This window comes from Erithacus rubecula (assembly GCF_903797595.1).
Source record: "Erithacus rubecula genome assembly, chromosome: 19".
Classification (NCBI taxonomy): domain Eukaryota; kingdom Metazoa; phylum Chordata; class Aves; order Passeriformes; family Muscicapidae; genus Erithacus; species Erithacus rubecula.
Genome location: NC_136671.1, coordinates 1,208,342 through 1,221,016, shown reverse-complemented (window position 1 = coordinate 1,221,016; position 12,675 = coordinate 1,208,342). Strand labels below are relative to the sequence as shown.

General features: G+C 61.0%; 1 protein-coding gene across 2 annotated transcripts; it reads right to left on the bottom strand.

The window, feature by feature from the left end:
• Nucleotides 1-9,109: 9,109 nt before the first annotated feature.
• Nucleotides 9,110-12,409, bottom strand: LIF (LIF interleukin 6 family cytokine). Of its 2 annotated transcripts, none has more exons than XM_079322338.1 (3): nucleotides 12,291-12,409; nucleotides 10,416-10,594; nucleotides 9,110-10,274 (listed from the first exon to the last, which is right to left on the bottom strand). In XM_079322338.1, exons 1-3 carry the CDS (start codon nucleotides 12,307-12,309, stop codon nucleotides 9,837-9,839), a joined length of 636 nt encoding a protein of 211 aa, XP_079178464.1. In that variant the 5' UTR covers nucleotides 12,310-12,409; the 3' UTR covers nucleotides 9,110-9,836. The 2 variants fall into 2 exon arrangements, with proteins under 2 accessions (XP_079178464.1, XP_079178463.1); XM_079322337.1 differs by lacking the exon at nucleotides 12,291-12,409 and adding an exon at nucleotides 10,817-11,029.
• Nucleotides 12,410-12,675: the final 266 nt, after the last annotated feature.

Sequence of the window (12,675 nt, the reverse complement as noted above, 5' to 3'; positions counted from 1 at the left end):
TGAGCCCCAAGGCTGGGGCAACTCTGCAGGTGGGGTCTCACCTGAGTGGGGCAAGACAGGGAGAATCCCCCACCCCCCACTGCCCATGCTGGGGGATCAGCCCAGGGCATGGGAGGTTTCTGGATCCCAGTGCACACATGGCCAACTCTCACCCACCAGCACCCCAAAGTCCTTCTCCTCAGAGCTGCTCTTGATCCCTTCATCCCCAGCCTGAATTGGTCCCGGGAGTTGCCCCAGCCCAGGTGCAGCAACAGCACTTGGTCCTGTTACACCATGTGAGATTCCCATGGACCCACTGCTTGAGCTTGCCCAGGTCCCCGTGGATGGTCCTGTCCTTTGGGTGTGTCACTACACCCTGAGCCCCGTGTCATCTGCAAAGCTGCTGAGCCCTCCATCCCCTCCTTTAGTTATTAATGCAGATACTAAATAACTCTGGTCCCAGTATGGTCTCCAAAAGCAGCTGCAGTTGGGACTGAGAAATGCTTAAGTTCCAGCGAACTGCAGGATTCCATACAGTGCCTCCCTCCTGCCCTTCACCATGTTGGACCAAATTCCTGGGCTGCAGACCAGGCCGAGCACCTGAAGGCTCCGTGTGCCAGCCCCAGCTGGTGGGCAGGGCTGGCTCTCCCCCAGCAGCGGGAGCTGCGGGCTGACCCCGCGGGGTGCGCCTGCCTCTGGCACCCAACACATCCCGGCGGGAATGGCAGGTGGCCACCGGCCAGGATTTCAGGCTGGGATGGAGCCTGTCCGTCCCTGCCAGCTGCCTGCAGTGCCCCGAGGCAGCGGCTTCGCAATTCCGAGCAGAGGAAGCGGCAGCGCACGTCGAACCGCTCCTGGTAGCGCCGCGGGTCACTGCCAGCCCCGCCGGCCGCGCTTCCTTCCCCTGCGGCTCCCGGGAAGGGAAGCTGCCCCAGCAAAGCGCCCATCAGCAAAAAGGCTGCGGGTGCAGCAGGGACACCCAGCTGCCTTTTGGATCAGCGCCCAAGGAACTTGGCAGGAATTGCGCCAGAAGAGTGGAATAGCAGAGTTGGGAGAGTAGGGGGATTTGGGAGATATAAACAGGATGAATCCAGCCACGGGGCTGGGGACAGTTGCTACCTCAGGTTATTTTCTGGAGGTGTTTGGATATTTCTAGGGAACTGCCCTGCCTGTGTTTTCTGCCCAGCTGGCTCTCTCCTCCCCTGTGGTTATGGAAAGATGTTTTTCAGCCAGAAGTGCCTCGGTTCCGCAGCGCTCCCCCGAGCCGTGTGACACTGCCTCCAGCGCTGGGATCGGCTCTCAGCGCTTTCCCACAATAGGCTGGACACCGCTGTGAGGACGCCAAAAACCTTCTGGCTCCAGAAGGGATTTAGCCCAGCAAAGCCTTTCTGCTGCCTGAATTCAACCCCTCATCCTGCCGTGTCCGAGCCACTCTTGCTTCCATCTTCTCTCAACTGAGCTGCCTGCACATCCCAGCTGGGAAGTTGAGGGTGGGAGAAAGTCTGTGGGATTGGGAAGTGAAGCTTGGAGATGCTGCAGTGAGCAGCTCCTGCATGGCAGCGAGGTGCCTGCCCTGCATCCCTGTCCTGTCTCTTCCTGAGGCTCTTCCACGGGCAGCGATCCTGGAAAATCAAGGAAATCTCTCCTGGATGTTTATTGCTGTGGTCAAAGCCCGGACTGTCTTGACCCATCCTCCAGTGATGGACACCAGGTCGCTCTGCCCTGCTCCACCACATCCCCTGCACCTCCCACTCCACCTTTTCAGGCTCAGCAGGCGCTGGGCTTCCCAGCCCCTCTGCCAGGCTGTTTCCCGTGCTGGGTCAGGGCTTTCTCAAAGTGATACCTCATCCATGGTTGGTGGCCAGCAGAAGAGTGGTTCCCATGCTCTGCCAGGAGCTGCCAAAGTTTCTACCAAATCCTGCTCATCCCTGCTCTGAAGCCTGCCTGCACCAGCTCTGCTTCCCAGTGCTCTCCCATCCCATCCTTGAGCACCATTTTGGTGGTCCCCATCCAGACCAGCCCCTAAACTGGTGCTGACGCCATTGCAGGCAAACAGATCTGTGCCCAGCAGTCCCCTCCAGCCGGATTCCACCAGCCATGTGCCCATTGGGAGAGGGTGGCATCTCTCCTCCCACCTCTCTCCAGGCGTTTGCTGCAGGGCTCGCGTGCAGGCAGCTGGAGGGAATCAGAGGAGCCGCTTAGAGAAAATCTGGGCAAAGACAAGGGAAAAAAAAAATCGTGGGACCTGGCAAGATCCTATGCAAGTTTCCATGAGAAATCCAACGTGGCCATCCAGCCCGTCTGTGCTGGAGCGTTCCCAGGCCTCTCCCGGGGTCAGCAGAGTTGCCAATACCCACCCAACTTTCGGCAGAGCCCTGACCAAGCCTGGTCTCCAGCCCATGGCTCCAGCGACTCCCGATCTCCTTCTCCCTCCCCTACTGCCAGTTCCCAGCCGCCCAGGGAGCTGCCTGCCTCCCGTTGCTCCCGTGACATATTTATTGCTATCAGTTTAGTCTTTAATTTCCTTTGTTTCAGAATATCTGACGGCGCAATTAAGAAGGCCCGAAGGGAAGCGTGTGTGTGCTCGGTCATCAGACCTGCGGTTACCGTCTGTCTGGAAGCGGCGCTGGAGCGGGGCTCGGGAACAGCTGCCAGGCTTCCAGGCTTGTTTTCATTTTCTAAGAGGTTAACTGAGAGCCCGACGCGAAGAGACACCCGAACACACCCAGAAACCCCGCCACACACACGGAGCCACACGCACCCCTACGGAAACACACACATAAACACAGATGCGGGCCGGCACGGGGACATGTAAACACAGCCCTGTGCGGAACCATCCCCGGGAGCGTGGGGTGGGACCTGTCCCGTCCCGGCTTTTCACAGCTTGTGCTGCGGCAGGACGGAGCTGCCGCGCGGGGAGCGAGGAGCCGGTCGCGCCCTGCACCTCCGATCCGTGAAGTGCGGTTTGTCCTGCCCCGGCTCCGGCACGGACGGGCAGGTCCCTCCCGCTGCTCGGCCCAGAGCTTGCAGGGGAAGAGCCCGGTCACAGTAGCTGCGAGGAGGCACAGCTGGGGCTTGTTTCCTCCCGGGCTTGGCTGCAAGGCGAGCATGCGAGGATGTGAATGACAGCGGGGTCGGGTTGTGGAGCTCTCCCTGCCAGCACAGGGAGCCGGGCTGGGCCCCTCTGCCCAGGTGTGCTGGAGGGGGCAAAGTAAGCTTTAGTATTAATTACAGCAGGGTTGGGAAAGGAGAGAACCTTTCCCTTTGTCCCTAGGGATTGGTAAATCCTGAGGGGCTGCAGGTCCTGGTGCCCTGGAGACTGGTGGTGATGGGGTGATGGGGGCCCATGGTACTGGGGTGATGGGAACTGATGGTACTGGGGTGGTGGGGAGTGATGGTAATGGGGTGATGGGAACTGATGGTACTGGGGTGGTGGGGAGTCATGGTAATGGGGTGATGGGAATTGATGGTATTGGGGTGGTGGGGACTCATGCTGGAGGTTGCTGGGATGATTTGGACCAGTGTGTCTGGGTGATGGGGACCAGTAGTGTCAGGATAATGGTGACCTGTGGTGCTGAGGTGATGGGACCAAAGGTGTCAGGGTGACTGTGAGCCCAGAGTGACGAACACCTCAGAGAGCCAGTGCTGCCCCACAACAGGCTGACACACAGCAGTACCAAGGTGAGGTGTTTGCCAGAACAATTTGGCAACACCAAGGTGGGGTGTCCACAGCTTCCGTGTGGAAAATCCCATCCCAGAGCCTGGCAGGTATCTCACCAGGGCTGCCAGGAAAAAACAGTCTTCACCCACCCATCACTACCCTTTCTGCCCCAACAGCAGAGCCCATGTGGGAGATGCCAGGCTGGGAAAAAAGCAAGGAGAAATCTTTCTAGGAGCAGGTTCTGCCTCACAGTGCCCAGCTGCAGAGGAGGAAAATCTCCGTTGGCTTTTAAGGGCTGGGTTCATGCTGCTGCCATGGGGCCTCGTTTGGAACTTGCCCCTCTCCTGCTCCTGTCTTCACAAGACGTGTAGGAACTTCCTATCTCTGGAGCCTCGGGCCCTTAGTCAAATTTGGTTGGCAGCCACAGGCGCGCACACGCTCGCCCGGCGGAATTGCACGCACACCTTGTTTTCTTAGGAAACGAGGGGAGCGTGACCCAGGCCGGGTAGTGCTTCATTCTGCTGTAATAAATGAACATGTCAACTCTTCTGGCCCTAAAGCCTGTCCCAGATGCAGTGAAAGCCAGGGGGAGAAGCTTGGCATCCTCGTGGTGAGCTCAGCCAGGTGAGGGAGGTGCAGCCGTGTTCAGTGGGACACCCAAGGTGCCCCTCGAGGCTCAATCCCTGCCTTGCTGTGGACAGGGGCTGGGGTCCCTCAGCAGAGGGGTCCTGCTGGTGTTGAGTGAAGCCCTGAACAGGGAAATAAAGTTTCAACTGGGAGTGTCCCCCTCGTCCCCTTGGTGCCCCTGGGCTGGAAGTGCTGCTGTTCCCTGGGGTCAGAGAGTGTGGGGAGAACAAAGAGCAGGGACAGACCCATCAGTCTCAGTCAGGGCTGTTGTCCATCTCCCCTTAATATCGAGAGTAACTCCTGCTTTCCTTTTCTCTGTTTCTCCAGGAATCTCTATTCCTTTTGCTGACTCTCTGAATTAGTCTTAGTGGGAAAAGGGGCAGCAGAGCTGCACTGATATGCAACAAAGGTGGCACAACGCCCTTGGGCCCCTCAGGGCTGGAGGCCACCAAGTGGAGCAGCAGGAGGGGCACAGGGGGCTTCAGTGGTGTGTGCCCTCTCTGCAACCCTGGCTCCAGGGACCCTGGGGACCTGTCACAGCTCCTGCTTAGTCCCAGGGCTGATCCTTCCCCACCATCCCCGTCATCATGGCGAGTCTTTGCCAGTGTCACCTGCTTTTCTGTGAGCCTGCTCGGGATTTGCTTCCAAGCACTTTTCTTCCCATCTCTTCACCTTTCCCAACCCTCTGCCTCATTCCAAAGTACTCTCCCTTTCCTTAGGTGAGATCTTTCCCTTGAGCCCTGATCTTCCCCTCAGGAATTATGTAGGTTCAGGCCATCTGAAATGCCTTGTTAAGCAGATATGTCTCAAACAGCTTCAACCTCACAGGTCCTGCTGAATTTTGGGATTTGGGCTCAGCCTTCGAGGCAGATTCCACTTCCCACGAGACCCGAGCAGAGCAGGGGTGGAAGATCTATGATGTTCACTCCCTCTTGGGCACTGATGACCGTGTGCTCTGCATGCTGAGGCTCTGGCAAAGCCTCTATCGAGGCTCCTCCATTAGTGCCAAGCGCAGCCGGGGCTGCGGAAGTGCCTCGGTCTCTGGTGGAGGGCGACAGCCGTGCAGAGATAACCTCGCTATCAGATCCCCGGGCTGGCCCCGCCCGTCGCTCTAAGGCAGCCCAAAGCGTTCCCTTCTCGAGGGAGAGGGGCCCCTAACCCCCGTCGGGGGGGCTCCCCAGCCAGCCCCAAGCTGGGGTGCAGCAAGGAGAGGGCTCTCCTGCAGCTGACCCCGCTCCAAAGCTCACTCACCATGAGACTAAACACTTGCTGACCAAAGCTGCCGACAGGGGTCTCGGGGGACCGCTGGGGATGTGTCATCCTGCTCCCGAGCCAGCCCCGAGCTCCAGCGGTGTCACACAGAGTGGCTCTGCCGGGGGGTCCGGATCCTGGCCCCTGCCCTCCCCTGGCTCTGGCGGGCCTGTGCCAAGTCCCCCGCTGGGCACGGGGGCGGCTCTCGGAGCCGGGTCCTGCGGCTGAGGTTGCGTTCGTCTCGCCTCCAGCCCATTGTCTTGTTTATTTGTCACGGTTGGTCCCCAATTAGGAGTTTGAGGCGTTTGGGACAAGGAACTGTTTCTTCCCATGTGAACGTGCGGTTCCCGCTCCGCCGGGCTGTGATGTGGCCGGCGACCCGCAGGAGCATCTGCTATTGCAGCAACAGTGCCCGAATGCGTTTCAGATGGGCTCGGCTCTGCTTTCCGTGCTCGGGCCGGCGGCCAGCGGGAGATGGAGCCTCCAGCCGGCCCTCGGGATGCGATGTTCCTGTCCTCGGGCACCCGGTCTGGGGACCTGCTGGGGAGATCGGCACCAGCCAAACGCGTCTGGCCACTGCCGAGCCTTGTTGGGGGAGCCCTTGTGTGGAGAAGGGGCTCTGCCGTGGGCACCCATGGGTCCGACCCCAGCCTGGGTGCACACAGGGGAGGGCGGGATGCTCCACCTGGCATCTCTCAGATGAGGTGAGCTCAGCCCCGCTGGGGATGCTCCCGCCGGCTCAGCCCGGGGGTGCAGCGCGGGTCACCCCGCGCAGGGGACGCGCAGCCGGCGGTGCCCCGGCCCCGCACCTGCCCCCGCGGACGGCAAGTCCCGTCCGGCCGGTGGCCCCGGGACAGCGCAGGGCCCGTCCGGCCGGGTTCGCGCGGCGTCAGGCAGCACATGATCCGCGCCGCGGGGCCAAGGGCTGAGGTCAGGCAGTCACACCCAGGCAGCGGCACTGACTTCACCGCGGGCAGGAGCGGCTCCTCACGTATCCCGCTCCCCGAAGGCAGCGCTGACCCGCCGCTCGGGGCCCGTGGTCAGGCCGCTCCGTTATCGGGGCGCGGGCATCGCTCCCATCGCAACGGGTGGATCCCCGGAGCCCTTCCTGGCTCTCGTCCCAGCCAGCATAGTTTCTCTGGTCCTGGGGCCGAAGGGGAGTCACTGACAGGGTCCTGCCGGTGCCGCCGGGGAAGCCGCGGCACCGATTCCTTCGCGGGGCTCCGGTCCGGCCCGCAGGCTGGCCCGCTTCCCCGGGGCGCCGGCTGGGTGGGATCAGCCCCTGGCTGAGGTAATTGAAAGCCCTTTCCATCTCTCCCGAGTCCGGGATGAACAGAGCAGCGCGTCCTGCCTCGCTGGGGCGATGGCACGAGCCGGGGGCTCCGACTCCAAAACCTCAGGGGAGAGTAGAGGAAGGGATTTGGGGAATTTTAGGGGCTTGTCCACGCATTTCCAGGGGAGGAAGAGTTAAACCCCCGCCTGCTGTTAATGAGCCTTAACTGGGAATGACCCGACACAGGGGAGAAGTGAACCCATTGTCCTCGCCTGTGTTTGACTGTCTTCCAGGGAGACTCATGAAACGCAGAGCCGGGGCGTGAGTTCCCGATTTATGTCAGGAGGCTGTGATTTATTCTATTTATTTATTTTTGCCATCTGGTTGAGGAGGGATGTTGAACGCAAGCGTGAGAAATCCAGATGTGCACAGCTCCTCGCTCCCGCGCATCCATCGTCCCCAGCCCCGCTCCCGGCCCCGCCGAGCCCGAACCTGCCCCGGGCCCTGACATCCCTCCAGCTGCCCCGGGCGGGTCGGTGGCACCCCACGGCACCTGCCACATCCCTGCGGGGATGAACTGCGGGTGTGGACATGAGGAAGGGCTAAGTTTGGATGTCCAGCACTGGACTTCCCAGCACAGGGAATGTTGGCCATAAAATGCCATGGTAACAATAGCCATGGGGACACCCGTGTGTCCCCAGGTGCAGGGTCAGGGTGACCCTGCTGACAAGGACACATCAGGGTGCCATGGTGACAAGTGCTGCAGGACTTGGCCCTGGGGCATAATGCCCATCTTAACGTGATGATGCCCTGCCCCATGCCTGTGTTTTTCAGGGGTTGTATTGCTTTGAGTACATTGTATACCACAGTACAGGCAGGAAATGGGCCCCACACATGGGTTACATGGGCTGCAACCCCAAAATGGGCATCCTTCAGGGTAGGGACACAAGAGACACCCGAGGTCCCTTCCCTGGTGGCAGGCTGGATGATGAAAGAAAGCTGCATCGTGCATGGGGACACATCATGACATCCAGGGATGTCCCTGGTGCCTCGGCTGTGGGATGGAGGAGCCTATTTTCTTTTGGCATTCACCCCTTCCATAAAGGGACAGCAGGGCCAGGCTGGACATGGGCACCAGTGGCCCTGCTGCTACCACTGGTGCAGCACGAGGCTGCCACTGGCACAGGGTGGTGCCAGTCTGGGGTCAAACCCACACCATGAAACCTCCCAGAGGAGCTGGGGAAGCGCTGGGCAGCACGAGACTGCAGGGCAGAGGAAGATGGGCTTAGGGGGCAACTTCTGAATTTCTGCAATGATCTTTAGGTCGGGGCTCCTCTGAGACACGAGAGATGATCACACAGGATCTTAGCTCATCCGCTTGCTGTCTCATGCCTGGGAGGTTTGGCCAGTGGCCCAAGGGCTCTGGAGGAGGAGGAAAATTTCATCATCCTGCTCCAACGTCTCCTGTATAATCGGCCTCTTGTTAACCGCTGCAGCCCCATGCGAGGCGCTCACTGAGGACCGGGCGCTGATGCAGCCTTAGGTGGTCTTGGCCGTGGCAGAGCTCTGCTGAGCCTCTCCCAGCACAGCCTGGGAAGCGGCTGTGATTTTATCTGGTGTGTCCCCTCCACCTCGCACATGCTCACTCAGCTCCCTCAGCTTCTTCCCAGCCTTTCTCCGTTTCCCCAGGAACTTCCAGTGTTGCCAGAGCGGGGCTCTCCACACCACGGTGCTCCACATGGTCCCCTCACCCTGGTGGTACCCACACCACACCCACACCCACTCCCCATGCCAGGACAATCCCTGCACCACGATGGCCCCTGCACCACTATAGTGTCCCCACATGGTCCCAGCACTTCTGAGCAACTGGTGAGTGTCAATTTTAAAATTCCCCCCACAGAAAAATACATCAGCTATCCAATAGCAGGTGGGAAGGGAGGAAGGAACAAGGTGACAGGGGATTGTGATTCACAGAAATACCCTAAGGGTGCTTTGGGGAAGCAGAGGTGTCTGAGGGTGAGTGGAAAAGGGACCCAATGAAGAGCAGCCAAATGCAGTCTGTTTCTATGGGTTTATTTTAAAAAAAGTAGAACAAGAATTATAAAAAAATAAATATTTAAATAGAATTCGATGAATATATTACCAGAGATCTTATTAATAATTATTAATTATTATTAACAATAACATTATTAAAAGTTAGAGCACTCTGGGCTTTCCACAGAGGCAATAAATAACCCTCACAGCCTGCTCCGGTGCCAGGAGCGAGCCAGCGCCACCTGCCACCGGCCGGGGGCCCATCCCTATGTCACATCCCCCCATGGCAGGGCTGCATTCAGCCTTGCAAAGCCCAGCTCATGGCAGTTAGTACTTTCAGATCCCTTCCAATGGGAAAGCACTTTTCCAAAGGAGCGGACATTCCGTGCCCCGCCGTGCCCGCGCGGGGGGATGATGCTCCACAATGAGGTGACTGTCCCACACAGGTGGCCTCGTCCCAGACGGTGGGACCCAGCCCCAGCCAGCACAGCCACCAGTACCCTCAGTTTGGCTCCTTGCAGGAGAGCCCAGTCTTAAAATGCGCAGGGGGAGCGTGTCCCCATGGCCCCACATCCCTGTCAGCCACTGCATCACAGTGTCCTTCCTCACAGTCCTTTTTCCAGGGAAGTGGCAGCTTTCAGACGGTGCTCGAGGGCATCTGTCCGCTTGCTCCCCTCGGTGTCACCGTCCTTGGGGGACAGAGTCCGGCCCTGCCGCCAGCCCCTACAGCTCCCCGCACCCCACGGGAGCGCGGGGATGGCTGAGGCACATCCTGGGACCAGCCCACGCCCCGGCATCTCCTCGGGGATGCGCTGCCTCGTCCCGCTGGATGCTGGCTCTGCCCTGCCCGGGACACTCCGGGCTGCAGCGTTCACCCCCTCAAGGGGCAATAAATTACCGGAGGGCGGATGAGGCCAGCAGGCTCCGTGCAATAAATAGGGAGGCGGGAACTGGGGAGGCAGCGGCGGGGGCCGGCCAGCAGCAGAGAGGCAGCGCAGCCGGGGCGGGCGCTCATGAGGGGCTGAGATGAGGTAGGAGGACACGTGCCGCCTGCCCGATGACCTGCACGTACTTCCTGAGCACCTGGCAGCCCTGCTGCTTCTTCTTGAAGGCGCTCTTGCCCTTGGAGCTGTCCCCGTACCTGACGTCCACCTGGAAGATGTTGTAGTTCTTGCAGAGGAGGCAAGTGAGGTTGGAGATGAGGCCTCGGGTGGTCTTGGTGGTGTTGTGGAGCCGCTCGAGGAGCTCTTTGGCCATGGGGTTGAGCTCCTCCTGGTCGCGGGTGATGTTGCCCAGCGAGGCGTTGAGGAAGGCGAAGAGCTTGTACATGGCCACCATCACCTCCTTCCTCTCGCTCGTCCGGTTGACGCGGAAAGCGGGGAAGAAGATGCCGGCGGGGTTGCAGAGCTTGTCACTCTCACTGCTGAACGGCTCTCCCTGGCACTTCAGCTGGGAGGAGAGGCCAGCGTCACCCCATGTCCCCTGTGTCCCCCCTGCCGCCGTCCCCGTGGTGTCCCCAGCCCTTCCCCTCCACGCACTTGTGCCTCAAGCTCCCCACGAGCCCCAGGGCCGTCCCCAAGCGCCACTTACGTAGAGGCTGAAGAGTTCCTGGGCGGTGGCGTTGAGCACGGCCACCTGCCTGCGGGTCTGCTCCTGCACGTTGGAGCGGCACAGGCCGTGGCTGGAGCAGCTGGAGCCGGTCACCAGCAGCGCCCGGCCGGCCACGGGCCGCCGCTGCAGCAGGAGCAGCGCCACGAAGGGAACGACACCTGTGTGGGGAGAGAGGCCGGCGTCACGGTGCTGGACAGTCACCGCTGGTGCAGAGCATCCGCCGAGGATGACCCCGCTCCCAGGCACCCAAAGGGAGGGTACGCAGCTGGAGCGGGACCCATCCCGCTCGGGTGAGCGTGCAGCTCAGCTGGAATCCCCAGACCCCCCACTCTGCCGTCCCGGCCGTGCCGCAGCTCCCAGCCCGCTGCCGTCTCCCTCACCTGCCCCCCGGCTCGGGCTCCCCCGCCTCCCTTCCCGGCGGGGGGCCCCGCAGCATTCCCACATTTCGCAACCGGCCCGGTGGCGACCTGGCGGGTTTAATCAAATGTGCAAGACGCTTTTTCCTCCGTTACCCTGGTCCGGGCGCTTCGGGAGCAAGGCCCCACCCCGGCCCGGCTGACTCAGCGGGGCTCCCTCAAGGAAACCTGCTCTCGGCGTGCCCTCCCTCCTCCCTCCCGCCCCCGGCCCCACCGCCTGCCTCAGTTTCCCAGTCTGAGAAGTGGGCGCAGCGCCGAGGAGCCCTGGGGAGAGACGATGCAGCTGCCAGAGACTCCAGCCAGGAAATCCCTGGACGCGGAACAAGGGGACCCTTGAGCCTCCGGCAGCTGGGTCGCCCCGGCGTCCCCTCCTCAGAGCGGGGCTCTGCAGCCCCCAACCCAGCGGAGACTCCCCCAGACCGGGATCCATCCCTGCTCGGGGAGGCCAAACCGCTCCTGGAGCCCGCACTGCGCTGGGCATCCTCGGGGAGGGTGGCCCGGGTGTCCCCGCTGCTGGGTGACCTGGATGCCACCGGCAGTGCCCCGTCAGGGTGGGGGTCCCGTGCCCCGCAGCCGCGGGGGTGCTGCCGGGTGAAGCCCCCGGGCCGTGTGGAGCGCCGAAGTCGCCCGCACTTGTCAGCGCCTCGGACGTGCCGCCGGTGCCGGGTAATCCAAGCCTCGATTTATTTACCCTGCCCAGGTGGGAGAGGACTTACCTGGGCGTGTTCCGATCCCTGCCCCACCGCTCCCCTCCCGCGCGGGACCCTCCTCCCCGCGCCCCCGGGCCCCGGCTGTTCCCACGGGATGCAGATTCCCTGATCCCTCACCAGCCCCTCTCGCTGTGTCCCCCCCGGCCGCTGCTTCTGCCCATTTCACAGCTGGACAGAGCGAGGGTCGGCACCCGCGTGTTCCAGGGGCTGGGTGGGTGGGGGGTCCTGGGTGGGTGCTGCCCCGTGGGACCCCTCAGAACGGCTTCTGGGGTGGGGGCTGCTCCCTCCAACCCCCCTCCTGCACTTGCACTCCTCCCCATCCTTCCAGCGCTCCCGACAGCGGCTCGCGGCATCGGGAGCCCCAGAAGGAGGAAAAGCAGGAGGGGGGGAAAAAAGTATTTTAAAGTACAAAAAAGAAAAAAAAAAAATCCCCCCCTCCTTGAGATTTTTTTCTTTCCTTGGAATCATTTCCAGTTATATAAGTGTCCAGATGTTGGCTGCACCGCGCCAGAGCCGCGCTCCGCTCCCGCTGCCAATTCCCAGAGATGCTCATCCCGGGGGGGACGCAGCGCGGCGGGAGCCCTCGCTCCGTCTCCAGCGGCTGCATCCAGCCGGGAACCGCTTGCACCCGAGCATCCCCGGCAAAAGGAGGGGAGGGGGAGGAAAAAAGGGGGAGGGGGAGAACGGGACATAGTATCCCCAAAGTCGGGTTTTTTTATTTTTTTTACCTGCCGGCACGAACTTCATTGTGAGCCGCGTCCCGGGAGCGACTTAATAGGGATTGGTGTTGGCAGAGGAAGTTTTCAGAAATTCATGTTCATACTGGGGGACTTCTCGGGGTTTATATACCGGTCCGGCAGCCAAGTCTGTGGTGTAAGAGGGGAGGAGAGGGGGGTGGGGGATAATCCACTATGATAACTTCTATTGAAACTGGAAATCAGGAAGTCGGAGAATTTGGAAATCATGAATGATTCTTAGAAATAAACTTCTGAAAAAACTTGATGTCACACGGAATTTGTGTCGTCTTTTATCTCGCGCGGGCTCGGTGAAGTGGGTGGGCTGGGAAGGATGAATTGAAGCCCCTCGAGGGGGGTGCGCGGCCGCACGTGGGGT